Source organism: Momordica charantia, assembly GCF_013281855.1.
Source record: "Momordica charantia cultivar OHB3-1 chromosome 1 unlocalized genomic scaffold, Mcharantia_2.0 BLBB01000001.1, whole genome shotgun sequence".
Lineage (NCBI taxonomy): Eukaryota > Viridiplantae > Streptophyta > Magnoliopsida > Cucurbitales > Cucurbitaceae > Momordica > Momordica charantia.
Genome location: NW_028275157.1, coordinates 9645242 through 9673071, shown reverse-complemented (window position 1 = coordinate 9673071; position 27830 = coordinate 9645242). Strand labels below are relative to the sequence as shown.

The following is a 27830-nucleotide window of genomic DNA, read 5'->3' as shown; positions in this document are numbered from 1 at the left end:
GTAAAGATCCTACGTCATAAAGCTTACGTCCCAAGAATTGAGAGATGTTACCAATATATATAAAAAAACGAAAAATTTACAAATTAAACAGACACCATAATTTAACACAAATTTCATGATTCGGTTAATTAGTGATTTGTATAATATAACAGTTGTTTTGTTTCTCCTTTCTCTCTCCTTTAACCATTACCCAGCCTCAATTCTTCTCTCTCTCTTAGCTAGCAATATAAACGCAGCAGCCAAATCTCATCGTCATCAACCAGAAACCCCTACATCCGTTTTCTCTCCTTCTGAATCTTCTGATTGTTACCCCTTCAATTCCCTCTATATTATGCTACTCCAATCTACTCCAATCGAATCCAATCCAATTCCATATAATCCTGATCAGATTTGCTTCTGGACGGACTTATTTCGATCCGCCGACGATCTGTTGTTTTGTTCTGATTACCTATTGCGATTGTAATTCTGAGATACTATCTATTTCGGCTCGGTTTTTGTTTGCCGATCAGATTGGGTTGATTTCGGTGGGTTATGAGGCAATGGAAGAATTGAGAAATGTAACTACGAGAGCTTGAAAGGATGCCGGGGTTAACACAGAAAAATGACCAATTAAATGGTGGGTCATCGGCTATATACTCGCTCTCGCCCAATGGATTTTGGTCCCAGCAACGCGACGATGTTAGCTACAATCAGCTCCAGAAGGTATTTGTTTCTTTCCTTTCCGGAAGATTTAATTCGAGTTCTCATTCTCATTATTTTTCTGGGAATAATTGCCACTACAGTAGATCACTTTTCTGCTCTGGCTTTTTGCCGGAATTATACTTCATACAAGTCTGGATTTAATACTGCCGCCGATGTAATTTACCGGAGGAGTGTCTAGCATTTTAGATGTGTGAGTTTGACACTGTAGACTTTTTTATTTTTTACTCAAAAACGTTATGCTGAATTTCCATATTTCCTCTACGTGTATCTGCTCTCTATGAACTCCAAATCTTCATTGCAATCATATCGTTTAGTTATGACCTTGAATCGTTAATTGGGATAAGTATGATCTAATTCCAGCATTACTTGGAACTTACGTGGTGAACTGACCATTGGCTAATAAAATTGTGTTTGCTCTCAATGTAGTTCTGGAGTGAGCTGCCGCCCCACACTAGGCAGAAACTCCTGAGAATCGACAAGCAAACCCTGTTTGAGCAGGCTCGTAAGAATATGTACTGCTCTAGATGTAATGGTTTGCTGCTTGAAGGATTTTTGCAGATTGTCATATATGGGAAGTCTTTACAACAAGGAAAAACATGTGTGAATCATTCCTGCAACAGATTAGGGGTTTCAAAAAATCATACATGTGATGGATCATTATCAGTTAATGGATTTCAAGATGAAATTCAAGATCCATCTGTCCATCCTTGGGGTGGTTTAACCACAACCCGTGATGGCTTGCTGACACTTCTGGATTGCTATTTGTGTTCAAAGTCTTTCCTTGGTCTCCAAAATGTAAGTGCACTTTTTTTTTTGGGGTTTTCTTAGTCATTATGCACTCTGTAGTAGATCATCTTTTTTAATGGCTAAGATTTGCCTTGAAGCAGGTCTTTGATAGTGCCCGTGCTAGGGAGCGAGAACGTGAATTGCTTTATCCTGATGCATGTGGTGGGGGAGGTCGAGGTTGGATAAGTCAAGGGACGGCAGGTTTTGGCAGGGGACATGGAACAAGGGAAACATGTGCCTTGCACACTGCTAGGCTTTCTTGTGATACATTGGTTGATTTCTGGTCAGCGTTAGGAGAAGAAACTCGACAATCTCTTCTAAGAATGAAAGAAGAAGATTTTATTGAGAGACTAATGTACAGGTCTCTAGCAAAAGCTCATCCCTTGTTTCATGCATTGCATTTAAATAAATGTGTTTTTTATTTGTTGATGAACGTAACCTTTAGAGATATGAAGTATCATGAATGCATTTTGTAGTAAAACTAACAGAAATAGTAGCAACTTCTTAGTAAGGAATAAATCTGATTTTTGTCTGCATGTTTAAGAGTTAAGCTAGTTTCAAGATTGTGTTGTCTTGATATATTGGATAGATATGATTTTAGTTAAGGAACCTATAACTTAAGCAGATGCTATGGTTTACAAGCCGAGCTTCAACCTGGTTCTGTATTATGCTTTCTTGATTTATTAGATAGATATAATTTTAGTTGACCCTATAGCTTAAAGATATTCTTTGGTTCACAAGCCAAGCTTCAACCTGGTAGTGTATTGTGCTGTCATGGGTTTAAAACTCCCTGGTACCTTAGACATTAAATATCTTAAGTTTAACTATCAAGAATTGTAGTTTAGATGCCAAGAGGGTGACTCAGGAGATTCTTGGACATAAAATAATAGCATACCTTCAGATATGCTCTTCGATGGAAGGAAAAAAAACCTTTACCTGAGCAAGGGCATTACTTGAGAGAAGGAAAAAGTACCCTTACTGACGATTATCAGATTATGGTGATTGACAATAAGTTTAGATTTGGACTTAAGAATTTGAAGTTTCATTTTTCAAGTATTGCACGTTATAATTTGAAGGTTTGAAGAACCAATAAATATTTGTACAATTTGAGCATTCACCAATGCCAAAACTTCTCTAAGTTGTGGCAGGCAGTTCATCTCTTGACTCCTCTTATGTTCTCTAGCACAACATAGTGGACCCTAGAGGGGGATAATTGCCACAATGGCACATCTGCATTACGTTAGTGACAACTTCCACTTCCACACATATATGTACATTTTTTAGCTTATAAAGAAAAAGGGAAAATTGTAAAAAGCAAAGAGATAAAATCACTAAATGAGCTAGTTATTACATGGTTAGAATAACCATTATGAGTCAATTTCCTATTGCTTGGTTTAATCCAATTCTTTGTTGCCAATGAAATTTTGGAGGAATATAAATTTAAAAAGTAGAGTGGCTAGTTTTTGAAGCTTGATATTGAGAAAGCATTGGACGGGTGGATTGAGATTTCTTAGAAGAAGTTTTAAAAGCAAAAAGGCTTCGACAAAAGACGGATTTAGTGGACGATGGGATGCGTAATGGGGTTTCTTAGAAAAAGTGTTAAAGCAAAAAGGATTTGGCAAAATATGGATTCAGTGGATGATGGGCTTTGTAAGGGGAACACAATTCTCATTTTCTATAAATGATTGGCCTCGAGAGATAATTCAAGTCTCAAAGAGGACTAAGACAAGGTGAACTACTCTCATCTCTTCTTTTCTTAATGATCAATGAGGTTTTGAGTAGCCTTATTGAGAACATATATTCATACGGCCTCTTTGAAGGTTTACCATCATAAGTAATTCAATTCATGTTTCACATCTTCAATTTTTCGACGATACTCTTCTTTATTTGCAAATATGATGATGCAACGATGGATAAATTACTCGACTATATCAAGGCTTTAGAATGGATATCGGGTTTGAAGGTCAATTTGGATAAATAAGTTGTTTGTGGAACTAATGTGTATTCTTTTGATTCAAGTTGCTTCTAGGCTTCATTGTAAGGTGGAGTATTTGCCAATCTCCTATTTGGGTGTGCCCCAAGGAGGTAATCCGAATCCCCAAATATTTGGCTTCCAATATCTAAAAAGATTATGAAAAAGTTTGGATAGATGGAAGAGATTTCAACTTCCTAGAGGAGTAGGATTGACTTTGTGTAATGTGGTTTTTTTCTAATATCCCAATTTACTTCATGTATATATTTCTAATACCTTCGAAAGTTAGTATTTAAATTGAGAGAAGCATAAGAATTTTTTAAGGGGAGGCGATGATGCTGGGAAACTGAAGCATTTGGTTAGATGGAACTTAGCTTCTCAATATATAGAAGATGACAGTTTATGTATGGACGGGCTGAAATGGAGAAACTTGGCTCTTCTGGCAAAATGGGGTTGGTGATTTTTTCATAGAACTTCTTCTCTTTGGCGTCATGTGGTGGCCAATATATAGGCTTGAACTTTTGGATGGTTGTTTGAGGTGTCCTTGAATCAACATTTCCAATCAGTGGAAGTTTGTGGAAAATCTTTCCTTTTTTCTTTTTGATGGGAAACAGGGAAATATACTAGCATCTAATATATATATCATGAAATCATACAAAATGAGAGGGAAGATCGTCCTAAGCTGGAAGAGGCTACAAGAAACACCTCCAAGTGGCCATTAAAGAAGATAAATTATAGGCATGGAAGTATGTAGAATTTTTGCACCAATTGAGAGCCAAATAAGTTAAAGGTTCCATAATGTTGTCCATAGACTTCCCTTTGTCATTGAAAATGCGATTGTTTCTCTCCATCCAAGTAGACCACGAGAATGTTCTAATGAACTTGACCCATAGGAGCTTCTTCTCTCTTTTGAACGGATCCCCGGTTAGGCTGATGACGAGCATTCCTTGTATGCCTCTAGGGATGATTGTGTACCCCAACCAAAAGAGGATATCATCATTCAAAAAGATTCTGCCAGTGGGCAAGTGATAAATAAATGGCTTTGCGTTTCTGAGTCCTTCGCACATATAGAGCAAAAATTTGGGGAGATAGTAATGCATATTCCATGGGGATTTTTGCTGCAATATGTCAAAGTGGAAAGATGGTAAATGTATCTCTTTTTTGTCATGATATTTGGCTAAGAGCTTACTTTCTTTAAGTCCATTTTCCGCAACTTTGGAGGGTGTTTTACTACTTAACTGCTCTGTTTTTTATTATCGGGATGCATCTTACTATTCTTGGAAAATTGGGATGGGAAGAAATTTGAAAGAGGCTGAACTTTGAAGACTTTAGTTCTTTGCTGGCCAAGTTGGATTTGGTAAAGTTGGAAACTTGACCCTTTGGGATTGTTTTCAGTAAGTTCCTTGCCAAAGCATTTTGTTTCTTCTAATCCTTTGCCAAAAGAGGTGTTTTTGGCAATTTGGAAGTCAAAAATTGCAATTTTTTTAAATTACAAAATTTTTACCCCTAAGAGGGCATATGAACTTCAATTGATTGAAATTCCTTTAACAATGGAAGCTCCACATGCTTAAATTACTTTAACAAAGTAAAGTTTCTTCTAATCCATGGATTCTATATACTGAATTTTGATTGAGGATCTACAATTGATTGAAATTCCTTTAACAAATGGAAGCTCCACATGGTTAAATATGCAAGAAATACCCAGTCAATCTTTACTTAGATTCTTTGTTTCATTTGAATGGTTTGATGGTTTTTGGGAAACAGAAGCTATGAAGAAACCAAGATTACTTACTTCTAAGCATACCCCTGTTTATTAGAAACAGGAAATTTTAAGTGGCGTTTAATGCTGTTTCGTTGTGAAAATGGGTGGTTGAAACATTTTGGATTGGTTAAACAAGTTCAAGAATGCTTGGAGGAAGACTTCGTATATGATTGGCGAAGGTTTAAACTCTTAAGAACCTAAGAAACTTGAGGTGAAGCTGAAAGTGTGGAGCAAGTCATATGTGGGAAACCTAAAGTTGATAAAGGAGGAGCTAGAGACCTTTAGATGAAATTGAGCGACCTAAACACTAAACCCTAAAAGAAAAAACGAAGTATTTCAGGTCATGAAGAGTAATGGTAAATACCCTGTGCTGAATGGTTATGGGTTGATTCCTTAATTAGTATCCTCAAAATCAGATAAATGCAGGTCTCATCGAACACTTTATTTGTTTGATTAAAAAGAAAGAAAAGATGCTTTGTGTAAAAAAACTTTATATTAGTTCCGTGAATGGGATAATAAAATTATATCCAAGGTTCTAGTAGAAAGGCTAAAGAGGACCATCACTTCTATTGCTACTTGCTTTCAACATGGTTTATAGGTGGTCGACAAATAGTGTATTCTGATTCTAATTGCCAACGAACTGGTCATTGACGCATCTAGGCAGCTGCCTTGGAAACGTTCCTACAATAGCCTTTTGTGGCACTAATTCGCCAATGCGGTATGTTGATATCAGGATTCCAGCTAATGACAAGGGGAAACGTATTATAGGATGTCTAATTTGGCTTCTGGCAAGGATGGTTCTGCAGATGCACGGAACTATACGCATTGGGCACAAGTGGGGACACGAGGGTGGACTTTTTTTCTATCGGGAGCTTGAGAAGCTAAGGAGGAAGAATAAGAAGCTGTTGCGCCCCCATATTATAGCATTGCAGATTTGGTGCTGCTCCGCTTGTTGCCTCATATCAATGGACTGGAAAAATTGCAAATGGAGTTGTGGAGGAAAGGATTATTCAAATGGAGGTTGATTTTTAAATTGATTTAGAGATTAGTCATGATATGGTTGATTGGGAAGTTCCTAAAGGTGGTTTTGGAGGAAAAGTTCCAGTTTGAGGTGGTTGATTGGATGAGAGGATGTGTTTTAGGAACAAAATTTTCTATTTTTCTTGATGGAAAACCTAGAGGGAGGGTGGAGGTTTTGAGTGGTTGTAGACAAGTGGATCCACCTTTTTTTTCCTTTTTTATGGAGTGATATATACATATATATATTTTACATAGATGGAGTGATATCTTAAACTGGTTGTTGTCTCATGGAGTGATGGTAAGAGTCTTGCAAGGGTTTTTTGTAGGAAGGAAGAGCATTTCCATAACTCATTTGGAATTTGCTGATGTCACAATTGTTTTTATAAGATGGTCAAAGTATGATGCAAGAACTCTTTAAAGTTGTTAGGATTTTTTATATGGCATCATGATTGAAGGTGAATCTATTGAAAAAGAAGTGGCTTGTGTAATTAATATCAAGATGCAAAGAGTAGTTGACATGGCTACTAGGTTGGGCTTTTCTTTAAGATTTTTACCCATTACATATTTGGACATGCTTTGGGGGAATAATTTGAAGGGAGTGGATTTTTTGAGACAAATGAAAGAAAAAAGCTTAGAGAAAATTAGGAAATGGAAGAATTTCCATCTCTGAAAGGAAAGGTGCTTGACTTTGGCTAATTCGGTACTTTTTAACCTCTCAACTCATTATGTGTCTATATTTCTTATCTAAAGAACAATATTGTTAACCTTTGAAAGAATATTGATGAATTTATTTGGGATGGAGGAAACGAAAAAAGTATTAGCCATCTTGTTAATTGGGGGAATAGCATCTTTGCCAGTTGGAAAAAGGTGACCTTGGAATTTGAAATTTGACAAAAACGAAATGAGGATTTGCTTGTTAATGGCTTTGGAGGTTTCATTTGGAGAGAGGGGAACCATGGAATGATATAGTTTCTTGCATCTATGCAAGGATATTTCTGTTTAGTTCACAAATAAGAGGAAATCTGGAAGTTATTGCAGCCTATGGAAAGAATGTTTCATGGTTAAGACATTATTCCTCAATCAGAGTTGGAAGTAGGGAGCAAACTTTGTTTTAGAGGACAAATGGTTGGGATCTCAACCTCTTTTGCAATTATTTTGAAGTATAGAAAAAGTGACTTGGTTTAAAAGTGTTTGGAGGAGGAGTTTGCTAAATGGAACCTTATGTTCAGAAGGAATTTAGCAGAAATTGAGGAAGGGAAGTTCAATTACTGCAATAGCTACTTAATTAGGTTTCTTTGAATCCAAAGGAAGATAAAAGCTACTGCATTCATTGGAAATGTTTCCAGTTAAATCTTGATTTTTTACTTATCAAACGTGAGAAGTTGTTTCAAGAAAATTTTGGCTATAACAATTTGGAGGAGAAAGTTCCAAAGAAAGTGAAACGCTTTCTTTGAACTTTGTGTCATAATGGCTTAACCATGATGGAAAGAATTCATAAGAGATGTCCTAATATGGTTCTTCTGCCAAATTGTTCTTTACGTAAATGTGAAAAGGAAGAGGTGAATCACTTAGTCTTCCATTGGGTTTTAGCTGGAATTTTTTGGCTTCGATTGTTGCAAATGTTTCAAGTTTCTTGGGTTTTAATGAGTGGGCTGAAGATAATCTCGAGCAATTATTGATTAGTCAAAGTTGCAGGAGAAAGGAAAATATTTTGTGGGTCCATACTAAAAATGCCTTTTCTTGGCAAGTTGAATATAAAGAAACTATGGATCTACAAGGGAAAGGAAGGAGCCGAGTTGGCTAAGTTCCATAGCTCTTCACTATGTTCTCTTTCTTTCTTTTTTTTTTTGTTTTTTTTTATAACGGGGAATCGGAGCTTTGCTACCCTACACCAGGGTCACCCGCCCACACCCCAAGGTCCGGACCCAGGAGACATCAAAGATTTTTTGTATTAAGCTCATCAGAAGGTTCGAACTTGAGACCTCTAAACCAGTATGACCAAGAGACCCTCCTTGCCAATTGGGCTGCCCCTTAAGGGCTCTTTCTAGTTTCCAATTCTTCTTCTAATTATACTCTTGTTATCCAACTGGAGGGCTTTTTTTGTGAGTTTTTGCACAAGGGTTGTTGTTTTTCATGATGTGGGTTAGTATGTCTTTTTGTGGTCTTATTTGTACCTATAATTTTGAGATTTTTCAGTCTTTTTGTTTCTTTGATATTTACTATATTGCATGTTTTCCCTACATCAATGAAAATTGTGTTTCTCCCCAGAAAATAAAATCATAAAATGTAAATTAAGTATTGAGCGCAATAATCATATAAATTAGCTACTGGATGATTCGGGATTTCCCCTTTTTGTATATTATATTTCATCACGTCCATGAAATATCTGTTTTCGCAAGAAAAAATATTTAAGTATAAGAAAAGAATAGCAAAAATCATGTTGTCAAAGCGAGTATAGCTCAGCGGTAATTGACATATATCCACAACCAAGAGGTTGTGAGTTCGGTCCCCCACCCCAGATGTTGTATTAAAAAAAAAAAGAAAGAATAGCAAAAATCATGTCTATGAATAGTACCTTAAATAAATATTATAAATCTCATTCCCAACATTATCATTATGGATCAACTTATTCTTTACTTTTTGTCATTAATTTTTTAAGGCTCGGGGGTAAAAGGAGTAGTGGGCTAAATTACGGCCTTGTGTTGTATTCACATTAAATAAGTGAACTTTTATATGTTTAAAGAATATGACAAATTAGTACTACCCTTTATTGTCATTTTAGTTTTTATGCCTCTTCAGTGGATCTTATGTAGCTATAAGCCTTTTCTTTAAGAGACATAATCCTCTTTTGATCAAAAGAAAGCATAAGACTCCAGACCAAAAATTTGAGCCTAAACTTGAGATGAGCCTCATGGTGTAAGCCCCAAAAATATATATATACTTTGATATCCGTGAGTGTCCAAGCCAGCTTACGTGCATTTCGACGAATCTCATGGCGCAACCGTCTGATCCTACAACATTTGGTGCTGGGAAATACATAGGAATTAGTAATTTCTAAAGTAGGTGGCTATCATGGGATTTAAACCCATTCTCTCTTAATTAATCCTAACTCCTTTGGACCAATGAGCCACCCACGATGGTTAAGCCCCAAAAATGTTTTGAAACATGGTTCTAGTTAATCATTTTGCATATTTTGCTGGCACTTAATTTAGTTGCACGAATTCAAAGACTCTCCCCTTGACATTTTTTGGGATCGCATAAGAATTTTCACTTCTAAATAGGTGTCTAATCTCATAAGATTTTTGTAATTACAATTTGATACAAATCTATGCCAATTGAGAATCTTTTTTATAACTCCCTTGGCTGATAGGAATACCTCATGTCATTTTTTACATCTTATTCTTTTGTTTATAAAATCCTTCGTTTCCTACTAAAAACATTACTAATTGAGGAAAATAGGAGACGGGCCTTATTTATTCTATTAAGGTGAGCAATCATTGGTGTATATATTTCTGTTTAATTACTCTTGTCAGCACTTTTCTTGCTCCGTAATTATTTTTTTTTGGCTTCTTAAATTAATTACATTGATTTTCTCACAGGTTTGACAGCAAGAGGTTTTGTAGAGATTGCAGAAGAAATGTAATCCGTGAGTTCAAGGAACTGAAGGAGCTGAAGCGCATAAGGAGAGAACCTTGTTGCACTAGTTGGTTTTGTGTTGCAGATATGGCATTTCATTATGAGGTGCATCCTTGCACTTTTATTCAACTTTAAGCACTCTTCTACCGTCATTGATTATCATTTCAACTTTAGAATGAATATGATGACTTTGTTGATCCTGTAAGGTTTCTCAAGATTGTGTGCTTGTTGAAACCAGCGTGAAAGAATTTAAAATTGTTATTGTTTCAGGTATCGGATGACACTGTCCAGGCTGATTGGCGTCAAACCTTTGCTGACTCTGTGGAGACTTATCATTATTTTGAGTGGGCTGTTGGAACAGGAGAAGGAAAATCTGACATTTTGGAATTTGAAAATGTTGGCATGAACGGAAGTGTCAAAATGAATGGCCTAGATCTTGGTGGTTTAAATTCATGCTTTATCACCCTCAGAGCTTGGAAATTAGATGGACGCTGCACTGAGCTTTCAGTGAAAGCTCATGCATTGAAAGGTCAACAATGTGTTCATCGCAGGCTTTCAGTTGGTGATGGATTTGTTACAATCACAAGAGGCGAAAATATTAGGAGGTTTTTTGAGCATGCTGAAGAGGCCGAGGAGGAGGAGGTTGTTCTCTTTCTTGCAATTTTGTCTCTCTGGAATTTTTTGTTTTGTAAAAACTTTTGTATGTCAATCATATGTTCAATATTTAAATGTTTTCTTGTTTCTGCTATGAAGAAGCCCGTGCAATCTTACATTTCAAGAACTTAAAATTCTTGTGGGTGACAAATTTTTCATCTTCTAAATCTTGACAACTCTAATTGTTTCTCTGAATTTTGTGGCTTTTAGGAGGATGATTCGATGGATAAAGATGCAAACGATTTGGATGGAGATTGCTCTCGTCCTCAAAAGCATGCTAAGAGTCCTGAACTTGCTCGGGAGTTTCTTTTAGATGCTGCAACTGTCATCTTTAAAGAACAGGCATGTCGTCTGCAACCTTTGTGGGTTGTGCTTTCTTGCCAATTTGCATTTGTGGCATTATTCTTTCTCTACGATAATTCTATTGCTCTAAGAAATTTTATTAAGCACAAGGGATATTATTACCAGTTAGACACTTTACAAGGAAAAACCAATTAAAAGTTAAATTACTACATCTATAAAACCAGGTGAAAAAATTTTGCCTTATTTTCAGTGACATTATTGGTTCATACACACACACACACACAATTCTTTTGTTTTTTTTTTTCGTTTTTCCTTGTTTTCACTTAGTTATTTTTTAATGAGATATAGAAAAGAGGACTAAGGTGGCTACAATTTCTTCTAGGTAATTCCTCCCTGGCTTGTGACAATGGAAAGAGTGGATAATAGAGAACTATAAGATAGGGAAAATTGGAAAGAATTAGGGAGAAGAGAGATAGGAGGAGAAGTTCTCAAAAACTTAAAACTAATTTCAATATTGAAGTCTACTTGCTGCAGTTTACCAATGGGTCAATTCTTTTGTTGGGAATTTGAATTCAACATCTTTGGATGCATAGCATTCAGATGCTTGAGAATCTGAATGTTCAGCATCATTAGGTAGTTGTTTTATTTTACCCTAACGCTTTTGATGTCTAAAAATATTTGGATTGTGTATTTGTCTTGTAAGATTTATGCATGGAAATGTATTATAGTTACCCGTGAATCCAAATGCCTTTTTTATACTAGTCTATATCACACAAAACTCTAAGTTTAATTCATTTTATATTTGCAAATTTAATATTTATATTGTGTTATAGTGATCAAGTAGTCTCCCCACAAGTTAACTAGAGTAGCTTTCCAATCTTTGACAATCATAAAGAGAATATAATTACAAAAGAAGAATTTCTTATAGCTTGTAACCCACCAAGAAACAGTGTGCTATATGCTTATGACAAAAAGAATCCTGAAGGGTCTTTTTCCCTTCTAAAATTGTACAATTTCGTTCTCTCCAAAGCATCTAGAGTAAGGGTCAAACTGTGCAATTCCATAATATCCTAAGTTTACCCTTTAGAAGAGAGCCACCAAAATTTTCCAAAATAAGATCATCAATTCTTTGAGGAAGACAGAAGGATAAAACCCAACTGAGATCTAATGAAAGACCAATTACCACAAGTAAAAGAGCAATGCAAAGAAGGTGGTCCACCGTTTCTTCATTTCTCTTACACAGGCAGCAACAAGAGGGAGATAAAGCACGGAAACCGTTTCTAAAGCCTATCCACTGTATTCACGCTTCTGTAAAACAATGACCAAAGAAAGAATATAACTTTCTTGGGCACTTTGAAATTCCAGCTGTAATTTATACCACAGGGGCTTAAATAGTATGGAGAAAGCAGATTTGGTTGAGAAGTTGCCGCCGCTGTCGGCCTTCCACCATATTGTATCCTTCCAATGCCAAATTTGCACTAAGTCTGGCTTCTCTGTTAGTAAGATCCATCTAGGAATCTCCCTATCAAAACGATTCCTTCTGAAGCCAAGATCCCAAGTACTGGAACTTTCCACCCAACAATGAGCAATAGAACAACCTTTCCTAGAGAGGCCATAGAAATCTGGAAAGAGAGAAGATAGAGGGGGAGGCATCTATCCACACATCTTCCCAGAATCTCATTCTTCCCCCATTTGAAGCTTTAAATGTCACGAAATTCATAAAGCCCTGCCTATTTTTGTCAAATATCAACCATGGTCTAGCTCTAGCCGTATCTTTTGCCGTTCTTGTTGACCAGCCATGTGCCTTGAGGCCGTAAATTGCAGCAATGACTTTGTGCCATAACCCAGAATCTTCATGAGAAAACCTCCATATCCATTTAAGGAGAAGTGCCTTGTTTCTCTGTTTCAGTGAACCGACGTCTAAACCACCACGTTGTTGAGGCAAAGAGGTCCACTTACGACTACCCTTCTTTTGGTTCCCCCTCTCCAAATAAAATCCCTAATCAGCTTCTCCATTGCTACAATGACAGCATTTGGCGCCTTTAAGATTGAGAAATAATAAACCGGAAGGCTATTTAGGACTACTTGCGCTAAAATGAGTCTTCCCCCCTTATAGAGAGGGAGATTTATCCATTTATCGATTCTAGCCTTCATTTTATCTTCCAAGGGCCCATAAAACCACATCAGACTGATTTCCCCCCAGAGGGAATCCAAGGTAGCAGCAAGACAACTCTTATCTCTTACGGGCAAACTTAGAAGCCCATCTGTCAACCTCTGAATTACTACAATTTATCCTGGTCAAAGAAGTTTTTGAGGTGTTCAAACTTCAAAACCAGCCCAGAGACCAGGACGAAGATGTGAAAAATTCCCCACCAATTTTCCATCAACTCAAAAATATCTGGGCAAAATAGAAGCACGTCATTTGCGAATTGTAAATGAGTGAAGCTCCACTGACTCCCCCAGCATAAAACCTTGGACAATATTTCTTTCAACACAAAAAATGAATCAAACAGCTTAAAGAGTCACCAATTATAGTAAAAAGAAAGAGGGAGAGGAGATCCCCTTTTCTTAAACCTCTTTTGGCAAAAATCTTGCCTCTAGGCTTACTATTAATCATAATAGAGAAATTCGCAGAGGAGATACAACCCACTATCCACTTTCCCCATCTATTGCAATCAGCTTGTAAAGGGAAAACCAAACTTATAGGCCTAAAATCCCTAGTGTCTGAAGCCCTACCTTCTTAGGAATAAGGCAAATATAAGTTTCATTGGAACAATTGTTTATGATACTTTTCTCAAAAAAGTCTTGGAACACCTTTACTAGATATGCTTTCAAGATGTTCAGGTATTTTTAAAGAATTCATTGGTCATCCAACTCATCCCATCCCCCCCTCAAAGGGTTCTTAGCTTGGGTTGTGTCTCTCAAAGTTTCAAGAACATAGATCTAGTGGTAAAACATTTTCCACTCTCAAGGGTCCAATCCAGCTTATCGTCCCCCATTCCCACCCAAAAAGAATTCAGTTTGCTCAACAAACTTATCCAGCTATTGACTTCTCTATCCAAATCCTCTCATTGGTGAAATAAAGCTTGCTTTCAAAGAGGTAACTGTGTCAGAAATATGACTAGTGATGAGTTCTTTAAGTGGGTACCGAGATTTCATTATTAAAAAATGAACTTTGGCACCACATCAAAGACAAGTTTGTGTGGGAAGAGAAGAAAGGGTGGTTTACAAGAGACCAAAAAAGGATTTACGTAGTCCTTGGTGGAATACATAAAAACCAACAATATAATAGGAGAATTCTCCAATACCAGGCTTGGTATTGGTAATAAAACTTGTTTTAGGAAGAATTGGTGGCTGGTCGTGCAATCATTGACGTAGATATTCATTCCTTTTTTGTTGTCACATTGGCACCAAAGGCTTCAGACAATACAAGTCCTGGAAATTTTTAACTAGGAGGAATCTGAATGTAGTGAGCTTAATGAGTTTTGTTGCCTTATTCTAAAGGTTAATGAGTACCAATTCCATGCTACCAACTATATCAATGTGGAGGTAAAGGGCCAAATAAGTCAAGTTCTTGTGTTGGTTGGTTTGTCTGAAGGTGCTAAATAAATACAGTTGAGAGATCACAGGAAGATGTTCATTTCCTATCTTGCTACTAAGTTGGTTATCCACTGTGTACGGAAGCAAATGCAACTCAAAGTCATCAGCTGTTTCTTTGTTTATTGGAGTATGAAGTTTTGGGAGGTCCTCCTCAGCTTCAATTTTTCTTGGGTTTTTTGCTCTCTTTTGAAACGGGGCAAAGCAAGAATAATGTGGTATAATTTAGTGGTGACTGGTTTGAATTTTTCAGGGGGTTAGACTCTTATCCTGATGTTGCTGGGATCAAGTCAAACTTTTCTCTGTTCCCTTTATAATGATTTTTGTAATTATGGCTTGATGCAAATTTATGCCAACGAGGAGTCCTTTTTGCAATCCCATTGGCTGGTTGGGGATATCTCATCTCCTTTCCCTTCTAGTATATCCTCTCTCTTGTGGTTATTGAATTCGTATTTTTCCTATAAAAGAAACTGTTGAGGGGACATAATTTTAAATGGAGGACTAAGGTCCTCTGGAGTCTGGAATAATGCAACTGAAGTATGTATTGGCGGCTTTGGCTAGAAAGAAACTATTGGATTTGCGATGATAGGGATAGAATTTGGGAAGGAGTTCATGATTTGGCCAGCCTTGATGTCTCCTGGGTCTGGGCCTTGGGGTAGGTGCGGATTTTCCCAATTATAGGAAAGAGCTAAACTGCTTTGATTCCAAGTCATTAAAAACTAATGGTGTGAGAAATGTCCATTATATTTTGAGATCTAGTTAGACTTTTTACCTCTACTCAATGCTCTCTTTTGAAAGAGTTAATTATGATTTGGTGCCAATCTTTCTCTTGTGATGTGAGACGAATAACATGTTAATTTGTTATTTATTTAGTTAATTATTTTAGTCCCATCATTAGTATTGGGTTAATTAGTTTTTTTTTTGTTTTTTTTTATTTTTTAAATTTGTTAATTAGTGTTTGTGAGGCTATAAGGAGCCCCTTTTAAATCGTAATGGACTTAGTTTTGAGGTAATGGATGGACAGGGAGAAAAAATCAATCAGCCTTCATACAAGGAAGGCAACTTTTGGATCCAATCCTAGTGGCAAATGAGCTGGTTGATGAGTATAAAACCAAGAAGGAAAAGGATGGATCATATAAAGCTAGATTTTGAAAAAGCTTATGATATGGTGGATTGGGATTTTCTCCTCAAAGTGCTTCATAGGAAAGGATTTAGGGCTCGATGGATCTCGTGGATTAAGGGCTGTATCTCGAATACTTCTTTCTCCATCTTAATAAATGGAAGACTGCGTGGCCGAATCAAAGCCTCTTGAGGCCTACGCCAAGGTGATCCTTTAGCCCCTTTCCTTTAAGTCCTGGTTGCTGATGTGTTGAGTAGTTTGCTTGACAAAGGAGTGATGGAAGGCTGCTTAAAAGGTTTCCATGTGGGTGCTAATGGGGTACATGTTAACCACCTTCAATTCGCAGACGACACACTAGTTTTTTCCACAGATGATAAATCTTTATTGGTAAATATAAAGGAGATGGTTTGCTGCTTTGAAGAGATCTCAGGGTTTAAAATTAATTTGGCCAAATCGCGAGTGGTTGGTGTAAATGTGTCCGAAGAGGAGCTGATGACCACGGCCAATCTTTGGGATTGTGCAGCAGGGTCTTGGCCTTTGTCCTATCTGGGAATGCCGCTTGCAGGTAAAGCTAACAAGAAAGCTTTTTGGCAGCTGGTGGAGGAAAAAGTAGAAAGAAGGCTAGTGAAATGGAACTCTCTAAATCTCTCCAGAGAAGGAAGGCTACCTTGGCTAAGTCCGTGCTCTCGAGCATCCCATTGTGTTACTTCTCCATGTTTAAATGTCCAAAGCAAGTCATTTCCAGAATGGAGAAGCTAATAAGGGATTTTTTCTGGAAAACAGTCAACAAGGGGGGTTGTCCTCACCCCATTCGGTGGGAGGTGGTCACTAAGTCGGTTAAGTTGGGAGGAATAGGTTTAGGTAACTTGTCAAACAAAAACTATGCTCTCCTAGCTAATGGGGATGGAGATTTATGACCGAAACTGAAGCTCTGTGGAGAGATGTGATTGCTAGCAAATATCATCTCCAGGATACGGAATGGTGGCCAACCATTAAAGGTGTTGTGCTGTTCAAAGGTCCCTGGGTCCGCATTGTCAAGTGCTGTCAGGGTGCTGAGAGATGGTATAAAACAAAGGTGGGCAAGGGAGACAAAACTTTGTTCTAGAAGGACCCTTGGCTTCAAACCTCTCTCCAGAGTCTACCCGAGATTGTTCAGAGTGTCTTCAACAAAGAATCTCACTGTAGAGCAAGAAGAAATTTGGCAGAAATGGAAGTAGATGAGTGGGCTGAGTTGATACTTCTTCTAGAAGTCATTAACATGTCAACCATGAATGACAGGAGAATCTGGTCCCTTGAAAACTCCGTCTTATTCTCTGTCAAATCCCTCACTAAATGCCTAAATCAACGGAATATAGAAGGAGATCAGTTCGAGGGAGCTTTTCTGTGACATCTAGAGGTCCCTAAAAAAGTAAAAGTTTTCATGTGGCTGCTGATGCATGGGAGCTGAAGACCCATGGTACCCTCCAAGAACAAATACCCTTTCTTAATCTCTCCCCTAGCTGGTGTGTTTTATGCAAGAAGAGTAAGGAAACCATGTGGCATCTTTTCTTCAATTGTCCTTTTGCGGTAAGTTGTTGGAAGGAGCTCTTCCAGATTTTCAAGCTCACTTGGTGCTTTCCAAACTCGGCTCCGGACGCTCTCCTTCAGCTCATCCAAGGTCCTTATCTGAAAGAGCATGCGAAGATTCTGTGGACTCGTGGGGTGGTTGTTTTGGTGTGGAGATTATGGTTTGAAAGGAACAATGGAACGTTTTGAGGAGAAGAGACCGATAGGAAAATGTTTTGGGAAGTTGTAAAAATTTTTGCTTCTTCATAGGCTGCTAGTACAAAGGTTTTTTTGTAATTATTGTATCTCTCAAATCTTTGCCAATTGGGAGTCTTTTTTGTAATCCCACGGCCTGAGGGGATATCTCATCTCCCCATTTTGTACTGTCTCTTTTGATAATGAAAGTGATGTTTCTTATGGAAAAAAAAAAAACAACTTTTGGACATTATTCTATAGAAGGGTTGTCAGAGAGAATTTGGGGAGGTTTCTCCGTTCTAAACAGATTTCCTTCTTGTCCGTGGCTAGTGGCACCATTAAACTAAATCTGGCGCATCACCTTGGCTTGGTGGGATATCTCATCTCCATTTTTTTTATATCCTCCATTCTTAATGAAAGTCTAAGTGAAGTTCAACTTAAATCTATTTACATTGTATTGTATTACAATTTTTTTTTAATTTCGAGTAGAAAATATTATCCAATTTGACATTAAAACAATGCACAAGTAAAGTGGAATATTATCCTATTGTTTTCCTACATGAATGATACTTTTCTCATTTCAAAGAAATTTCTCTTGAATTTTTCCTCTCATCAGATTAGCCCAGCTGCTTATTAAAATCCGATTGAAAAGTTCAAAATTGTAGTCTCTTTTCTTCTCAGTCCTGCTTATCAAGGGTATTTTCTAGTGCTATCTATTCTTCTAGCTTCTTTGACTGGAAATCTATTACTGGTACCAATCTCAGTTTTGCCTAGGAATTGTGGATTATTTTTATTCTTATACTTTGTGGCCTTTTTCAGGTTGAAAAAGCATTCAGAGAAGGAACAGCACGCCAAAATGCACATAGCATCTTTGTTTGTCTTGCACTAAAATTACTTGAAGAACGAATTCACATAGCATGCAAAGAAATCATTACTCTAGAAAAGCAGGTTTCACTGCTAGCTATATCATTACTCAGAAGTTTAGTTACCAAAATTAAGATCTCTCTTTACTGCTCACCTTTGCGGATTTTGCTGCAGATGAAACTTCTTGAAGAAGAAGAGAAGGAAAAGCGTGAAGAAAAAGAACGCAAAGAGCGCAAAAGGACAAAAGAAAGAGAGAAGAAGCTCCGAAGAAAAGAAAGATTAAAAGGAAAGGAAAAGGATAAAGATAAGACTTGTTCTGAATCAGCTGAAGTATGTGCTCATTCTGATGTCTTGGAAGATTTGTCCCCCTGTGTTTTGGAGCCAAATTCCGATTCAGTGGGTGATGCATGTGATGCCAGCATGCCTGAATCTTCTGATATGCTGGATGAGCAATTTTTAGATGAATCTATTATTCTGAAGTGCAAAATTCATATGATGATAGCTTTGATGGGAAACCTACTGATGGGAACGATGGAAATGAGTCTTTCATAGTTGACCAATCAAAATTTTCTCGCTGGAGATTAAAATTTCCAAAGGAAGTTCAAGATCAATCTTTCAAGTGGTCGGAGAGGCGCCGATTTACAGTTGTTTCAGAAAATGGGGCTCTGGTTAATAGATCTGAGCAAAGATATTATGGTGATAGTTTGGAGAATCCTTCGAGGAGTATGAATGGGACAAACAGGAAATTAAGATCAAACTCAATAAAGGCCTATGGTCGACATGGCTCTAAGTTCAATGAGAAGTTGCACTCTTCCAACAACCGGGTGTCTTATGATTACCGTTCCTGCATCTGTAGCCAAAATAATGAATTTAACAAAAAGGTAGAGCTATTTGTTTCTTCAGTTAGAGTTAACCGAGATGCCAAATCTGTGAGCAAGTCAGAATCTTCATTTGATATGTCCAAGCAAAGTTATCGTTCTAACAAGTACGGCTATGGAGATCAGTCTCGTGACAGCGGAAGACTGAAAAACAAAGCTGCTTTATCAAACAATTCTCCTGGTAAAGATTTTGTTTATTCAAAGAAAGTTTGGGAGCCCATGGAATCACAGAAGAAATATCCTAGAAGTAACTCAGACCCAAATGTTGCAATGAAGTCTTCGACTTTCAAGTTCGGTGTGGAACCTGATTATGACCTTGCAAAGTCAAGGCATGACGTGTGCAGTGGTGAAGTTAGTGTAGCTTCGGGTAAAGTTGATCAAGAGGAGAGTAATTCCACCGAATCAACCTCTGGTATTGAATCAGATGAAGTCTTCCAAAATGGACTTCCTACTGAACCAAAAGATCATAAAAACGTAGAAGAAGATGCATGTGAGGAGGCTACACAGTGTTCTATAAATTCGACAATAAACTCAACATTGAGATCCAGTGGGAAGAATAACCATGTAGGAACCAGCTCTTTAAGTTCTGATAACTGCTCATCATGCCTAAGTGAAGGAGACAGTAATACCATCTGCTCGAACCATGGAAATCTGGAATCATCATCCACATCAGACTCAGAAGATGCTAGCCATCAATCATCAGAGGGAAAAGAATCTTCTGCATCCATTCAGAATGGCTTCTCTGAACGTCATGAGATAAGGATGGACAAAGTAAATGGAGGAGAATCCATGGGGACTAGAATTCATTTCGGTCTTCCACAAGATAATGAGGGATGTAAGGTTCTAGGAAACGCACCGATGAACGTTCCCCATAACTTTGAAGCAGGATTCTCTGCTGTTAGTTTGGATTCCCCATGTCAAGTGACACTTCCTTCAATTCAGAACCAAAATATTCACTTTCCAGTGTTTCAGGTTCCTCCATCAATGGGTTATTACCATCAAAATTCAGTTTCATGGCCAGCAGCTCATGCTAATGGGATGATGCCTTTCTCCTATTCAAACCACTGTCTATATGCCAATCCTCTTGGGTATGGTTTAGATGGAAATCCACGGTTCTGCATGCAATATGGCCATTTGCATCATCTAGCTACTCCCGTCTTCAACCCGAGCCCGGTTCCTATTTATCAGCCAGCTGCTAAAGCCAGCAATGGTATATATGTCGAAGATCGAAGTCAGGTCTCCAAAGCTGGTGCAATAGCAGAAAGCTCGGATGTAGCTAACCCAGACGTTGTCGTTACTGCTGGACTCCCATATGCACTTGGTTCGCCACCAAGCGGAGATTGTAAGCAAAATGATACTTCCAAATTGCAAAAAGGCAGCTCAAGCTTTTCATTATTCCATTTTGGAGGGCCTGTTGCACTTTCAACAGGAGGTAAATTAAATCTCATGCCTTCCAAGGAAGATGATACCGGGGTTTTTCCGAGAAATAGTGAAGCAGATGTTGTCGACAATGGTCACGCTTTCAATAAGAAGGACACTGCCATTGAAGAGTACAACTTGTTTGCAGCAAGCAATGGCATGAGGTTTTCATTCTTCTGAGTGGAAACAGATATGAGGGGGCTGTTTTCGAATTTCTAGTCCCTATCTTCATATTAATTTTTTTTTAAATGGAATTTTACAGGACTTGCTACATAATAAGTTTTCTTGAAATCTCAATTTTACTTATAAGTTCTTCTGTAGTTGATTGCTCTCAAATTTGTCTCATTATTTTCACTGGTGTAGAGAACAAAAAGCAAAAAAGAAAAAAGAAAAAAAAAGGATGAAAGAGTGTTATTGTGTTTGAAAGTTTTCGAAATGAGGTGTTTTCTATCACGAATATATGTCGATATGAAAATTTTGCTGCACATATGTGCTTTGAATGGAACTGTGCAGTTTTGATCAGTTTTCTGAAGAATTTCTGTAGCTTCACTTGAAATTTTGTGTGCATGTATATCTTTGGTTGTGACCTTCGGACATTTTGGCTCTCACTTATCATACCATATTACTTTTTACGGTTTTAGAGACTTCTCTCTCGACTTTAACGACGATAAAAACTTTATCACTGTGTAGGATCTGATGAGATTCTTAACTCGCAATAAAGTTAGGAGCACTATTGATTGAAGTAGAAAACTATTGATTGAAGTAGAAAACTTGGTGGTTGCCCTTTTTTTGTATTCATTTATATAGCAGAAAAGTCACTTTTTGAGTTTCTTTCCTCTTCGGACGAGAAATCAAAATACTTATATCGTTTTTTGAAGGTCTCATACTTGTTATCTTGTTAGATTTGATAAAATTTAATTTGATAAAATTAAATAGAGATGATGAAGTTCAAAATTTTTTAATGTACAAATTCCAACTTGTGAAAGTTGTGGAATCAATTATCTACTTTCTTCTGTCATTTGTCTTTTTTTTTTTTTTTTTGATAAAATATCATTTGTCTGTGCCAAACCAATCAACATTTATATAATGGGCATATAATGTATCATTTATTTATTTTTCTTTTGATGTCATTGAGGGTCATGGCCACCTAAATTTTACGAAATTATATATATATACTTACACGTCATGCTCAAGTTTGATGTTATTGCAAAGATCTTGCCATAGAAGAATATGGAAGCTTTCTAGATTACTTATTTAGTTTTATGATAATTTTGTAATAGACTATTTGTACTAGTCTGCACAAGAAAACAATTGTAACAGATTATCTGTAGTTTAATGATAGATTCGTTTTATCATATTGTTTTCTTTGTGTAACAAGTATTTAGGATTTAATATTGAAATTTTAGGTACAAAAAATATATATTTTTTTAGAAAAACTGTATATTGGCTAGGGAATAGGACATTAAAAATAAATAAATAAACTTTTCCCGACGTCTAAAAATCCATCGGGAAAAGTCCCATTTCCCCATGTTTAAAAAACTATCACGAAAAGTCCCATTTCCCAATGTCTAGCTGAAGCGTCGGGACTTTCCCCGACGTGTTGTTAAAACATTGGGAAATGTGAGCCATCCCGACGTTTTTCAAAATGTCTAAAAACATCCCATTCTTTTGATAAATTTTGTCGAGATGGGATCTCCCAACGGACTTTTCCCGACGTTTTTCTTGACAAAGGAAAAACGTCGAAAAGGATTTTGGCTGACGTTTTTCGAGCCTTTCCTGATGCTTTTTCTCGTCAAGAAAAAGGCAATTTTTGGTAGTGTTCCTCGTAAAAATCTAAATGTTAAAATATCATTTTGGTCCTTGTACATTCTTTAGTTTTTTTTGTTACTGTATTGTTATGTTATTATTTTTTACTGATTTCACATAATCCTCATACTTTGTAAGTAGTTTTATCCCTTAAACCCAATTAGCTAAAGCTAACTAATCCAGTCTTTTTTAGTTAAGAGAGTTTGCGTGTACGGAGGTTTCGGGGATGTGAGATAAAGATCAGTTTTCTTGGCTTATGGGTGTGTTTGCTCCTCTTTTGAGAAATCAATACAACTCATCAACTCTGATTCAGCAGTAGTAAACGTAGATCATCCTTGATCGAACCACTTAAATTTTTGTGTCTTCCTTCTTCTATTCTAGATATGTGTTTTTGTTTGCTCCCCTAAGGTGTAATTGCTAGTTTTTCTACATCTTACAATTTGGTATCAGAGTCAGGTTTGTGGATTCTTGTTGTTAATGCGTGATTCTTCTACTTTGATACTTTCAAGATTCAGAAATTGAGGTTCAGGATGTCAACAAAGTTTGAATTGGAGAAGTTCGATGGAAGGGTGACTTCAGATTATGGTGAAAGAGAATGAAAGCGCTTCTTGTCCAGCAGAAGGTGGCGAAGGTTCTCGATGATCCTAGTAAGTTGCCCGAAACTCTCACTGTAGAGAAGAAACAAGAAATGAATGATATTGCTTGTAGTACCTTAATACTTCATCTTTCGGATAATGTTTTGAGGAGAGTTAGTGACATCGAAACTGTGATAGAACTTTGGGAGAAACTTGAAAAACTGTACATGTCCAAATCTTTGACAAACAAGATTTATTTAAAAGAAAGAATATTTAGCTATAAGATGGGTCCTTCAAAATCGTTGGAGGATAATATTTATGAATTTAATGTCATTTGTTTGGACTTGGCTAATTCGAGGGAAAAATTAAGTGGAGAGAATCAAGCAGTAATCCTCTTAAATTAGAGAAGTATAAAGTGAAAGCAGCCATTAAATATGGCAGAGATACTCTTACCTTAAATTTAGTACTTGATTCTTTGAGATCTAAGGAACTTGAGTTCAAAAATGAGAAGAAAGATTAAGAGGCCTTATTTTCTAAAGGAAATTTAAGAGAAATCAATACCATAAAGGAAATAAAAGTCAGAGAGGTTTTCAAAAGTCTCAACCTACTGATGGTAAGGAACATAAAATAATTTGTCATTATTGCCATTGTCCTCAGCTAAAAAAGAAGAGAAAATTGCCTGAAAAAAAGGGATATAAAACTGCTGTAAATGTGATGGAGGGGTATGAATCGGCTGAGGTATTGATGGTATCTAATGGAAATGAAACAGATGAGTGGATCATGGATTCAGGATCACGTTTCATATGACTCCTCATAAGCACTTTTTTCTGAACTGAATGAGTTTGATTCAGGAAATGTGGTAATGGGCAACAATCAATATTGTGTAATCAAAGGTAATGGCTCAGTAAACTTGAAACTAGCTGATGGGTCTGTAAAAACTGTCATCTGTTAGATATGTCCCTGGTCTAAAAAGAAATTTGATTTCTCTTGGTACATTACACAAAACTGATTTTGCTTATACTTCTGTAAGGATGTAGCTGTAAAATTGAAAGGTATTCTTATAAATGGTCTGTATGTACTTCAAGGAAGTACACTGATTGGAGAAACTAACACTACTACTGATGGACCAACCTACGGCATAAGAGGTTGGGTCATGTTAGTCTTAAAGGCTTGGATAATTTGTATAAACAGGGACTTCTTAGAAAATTAGCTCGTTCAAAGCTAACTTTTTGTGAGCATTGCATCTTGGGAAAAGCAGCCAGACAAAGTTTCTCGGCTGCTAATCATAAATTTGCTAAAAAGTTGGATTATATCCACTCGGATCTATGGGGGCCTTCGAGAGTTATGACTCATGGAGATATTTCTTAAGTCTGATTGATGATTATTCAAGAAAACTTTGGGTGTATATGTTAAGAACCAAAGAAAACTTTAGATTATATCCACTCGGACTTTTCCCGATGTTTTTATTGACAAAGGAAAAAACGTCGGGAAGGATTTTGTCTGAAGTTTTTCAAGCCTTTCCTGACGCTTTTTTCGTCAAGAAAAAGACAATTTTTAGTAGTGCTACCATTGCCCCTCATAAAAATCTAAAGGTTAAATTATCATTTTGGTACTTGTACTTTCTTTAGTTTTTTTGGTACCTGCATTTTCAAAATATTCACTTTGGTTCATGTACTTTCAAATTTGGTGCTCTTCATATCATCTAATGACCCAACCCAATCACTATGTGAGTAATCCTGCAACTCAAAATTTTCAACACTGAATTTGATCCCAAAAGACAATATGCCTTTCAAATATCTCAAAACCCTCTTTCCAACAACTATATGATTCTTGATTGCACAGTGAAGAAATCTAGATAAGACACTTACAGTGTACATGATGTCAGACCTAGTGGATGTGAGATACATGAATATTCAAGTAGACTTCTGTACGCATTCTCGTCTATAGGTTCCTCTCCATCATCCTTTTGCAACTTCTCCTTCTAAATCATTGGAGTGTTCACACTCTTACACTCCTTTATATTGAACCTCTTCATATCTCTCTCATGTACTTCTTCTGACAGAGAAAACACTTTATTCCGCCTTTGCTGAATCTCCATACCAAGGAATTAATGCATCAGACTTAGATCGGTCATCTCGAACACCTTCATCATTGCTTGAACACCTCTATCTGAACATTATCACTTCATGTCACCAGCAAGTCGTCTACATAGAGAGATACAATCACATCAGCATTACCTGATTTTTTCACATAGAGTGTGGATTCACTCAGACTCTTCACAAAACCCAAGTTCAGTAAGTGGTCATCCATCTTGCTGTACCATGCCCTAGGAGCTTACTTCAACCCATAGAGAGTCTTCTTCAATAAATAAACCTTCTACTCTTATCCTGGTGTGATGAATCCGTCTGGTTGCTCAACATAGATCTCTTTTTCTAACACTCTATTTACGAATGCTAACTTCACATCTAGCTGATATATCTTCCATCCATGCTGAGCTGGCACATCCAGTAACATCCTGATTGTGTCCATTCTTGCAACCGATGCAAAAGTCGGAGAAATCAACTCCTCATACTTGTATATACCCTTTCACCAGTAACCTGGCCTGGAGCTTGTTCATAGAACCATCTGGATTTAATTTAGTCTTGAAAATCTATTTGACTCAAATCACCTTTTTGTCAGTAAGCTTCTCCACTAGCTCTCATGTCTTGTTCTTCTCTATCATTCTCAACTCCTCTTTCATTGCCTCCATCAACTTTTGATCTCTTTTAGCTTATTCATATCCTGTAGGCTCCAACACAACTACGCTGCTTCTTTCATACACCTCAGTCAGTAGTCTAGTCCCTCTAACTGGTGCATCATCAACTAGTTCATTAGGATCTAGAGAGACTTCTTGTTGCTTCACCTCTACTTCTTCTGTCCAATCTCACTCCTCATCCTCCAAAAACTGAACGTCTCTACTAATTACCATCGTCTTTGTGTGAGGTTAATAGATCTTGTATGCTTTGGACACCATACTATAGCCTACAAAGATTCATGGTCCTGCCTTCTCACTTAACTTGTCTCTCTTCACCTGTGGAACATGAAAAAAACACAAACAACCGAACACCTTCAAATTTGTCATTTTTTGGTTTAGTATTAAATCAAGCTTCATAGGGTATCTTCTTCTCCAAGACCCTTTTAGGTAGTCTATTCAATAGAAAGACTGCTGTGTTTGCTGCTTCAGCCCGAAACTCTTATGGTAAATTATTTTCTTGCAACAAGCATCTTGTCATCTCCATAATACACATGTTCTTCCTTTCACTAACTCCATTTTGTTGTGGAAAATATGGAGCAGTGAGGGGATGCTCTATCCCAGCTTCTTCATAGAAGGAATTAAACTTTGTGATGTATATTCAGTTCTATTATCGGTCCTCACCACCTAAATCTTACAGCCACTTTGATTCTCAACCATCTTTTAAACTTTAGAAACACCTCAGCTGCTTTAGACTTCTGCTTCATGAAATATATCTAACACATTCTGGTATAATCATCAATAAGGATAATGAAATACTTACTACCATTCAGTGAGAGAGTTGGTTGAGGTCCACACAAGTCGGTGTGGATGAGCTGCTGCTTCTCGGTTGCTTTCCAGACCGACTTCTTAAATGGTAATCTTGTTTGCTTCCCTGTCAAACAAGCTCTGCAGTTTTTTTTTCAGCTCCTCCATATCTAGTACTCCTATTGTCATCTAATTTTTCTGCAGATACTGCAACCCTTTTTGATGAAAATGCCCCAATCTCATGTGCCATAATTCAGTGTCATTCACTTGACACTTAAAAGCTATCTGCTCCTTCGAAGGAATCTAGTGAGAAGCTCTTGTGCTACATTTTAATTTTGACAACTCATTCCCACTAGAATCAGAAATGAGACATTTTCCTTCTTCAAATAACATTTTAAATTTCTTCTCTACTAGTTGACCAACACTTAACAAGTTTTGATCAATCTCAGGAACAAACAATACTTCAGTAATCAACTTAGTTCAAGCACAGCTCTCTATTGACACAGTGCCCTTTCACTTCACTTCTAGATACTCACCATTCCCTATCTTCACCCTTGACTTGAATGACTTGTCAAGGTCCTTGAACAACTCTTTGTCACTTGTTATGTGATTGGTACACCCACTATCAACCAACCAACCATCACATTGAGTGGCTGGTGAGAAACAGGTAGTCACAAAGAGTTGATCTTCTTCTTGCTATACTGTAGCATGTACTCCTCCTTGTTGTTGAGTCTTTGCTTCCTTACATAGCCTCTCAATGTACCCCAATAAATGACACCCACTACACTTCACATCTGACCTTTCCTAGCATCTGAAGTGTGGATGATTCTGCTTCCCACAGTGCTTGCATGCACTACCAGCATCCTTTGCAGTGGATTCTGAGCTACTGTTGCCACTCACCTTCTTCCTTTTCCACTTCTTCTCTCTTCCACCTTCTCCCTGCTACATTCTAGCTTTCAGTGCCCCTTCAATGCTTCCTTTTTGCCTCATCAACCTCCTCTGCTCCTGTGCTTGTAAAGCACTAACTACTTCTATCACCCTGAGTTTGGAGACGTCTTTAGTATTATCTAAGGAAGCAATGAAACCAGAATCTTCTAAACCAATCTATTGTCAGATAGATCAGTTTCTAATGCTCTTGCCTTGTTTTGAGGAACTCCCAAGTGATAAGCGCCAAGGTTGCTCGGGTTTACAAAGCTAGAGGTCCTTCTAGGATCCTTGCAAACATTCACAAAAACGACTAACTTACCGAATGATTCCAACCAAGAGTAAGATTAGAAGATGAATCACTCTTAGATCGGACTTAGAATCTACGATGGTCACTCCTAGATCCTAAGATGACTCACTCCAGAATTAGCTTGATCGAGACTAATCCAATGAATCGGTTTAACATCAAACCTAAAGCAAGATTTGAAAGAAGCAACACCAAAAGTGTTAAGGAATAAAAGTTCTTGAATTTCA

The 27830-nt window shown here is 37.2% G+C and overlaps 1 protein-coding gene across 1 annotated transcript; it reads left to right on the top strand.

Moving 5' to 3' along the window:
* The first annotated feature begins 172 nt into the window (after positions 1-172).
* LOC111022059 (uncharacterized) lies at positions 173-20975 on the top strand. Its single transcript, XM_022299219.2, is given in 9 exon segments — positions 173-702; positions 1129-1497; positions 1590-1849; positions 9842-9983; positions 10149-10520; positions 10743-10874; positions 18112-18240; positions 18331-18634; positions 18637-20975. Coding segments are annotated over 9 exon segments (3828 nt in total). The 5' UTR covers positions 173-579; the 3' UTR covers positions 20634-20975.
* The last annotated feature ends 6855 nt before the right edge of the window (positions 20976-27830 follow it).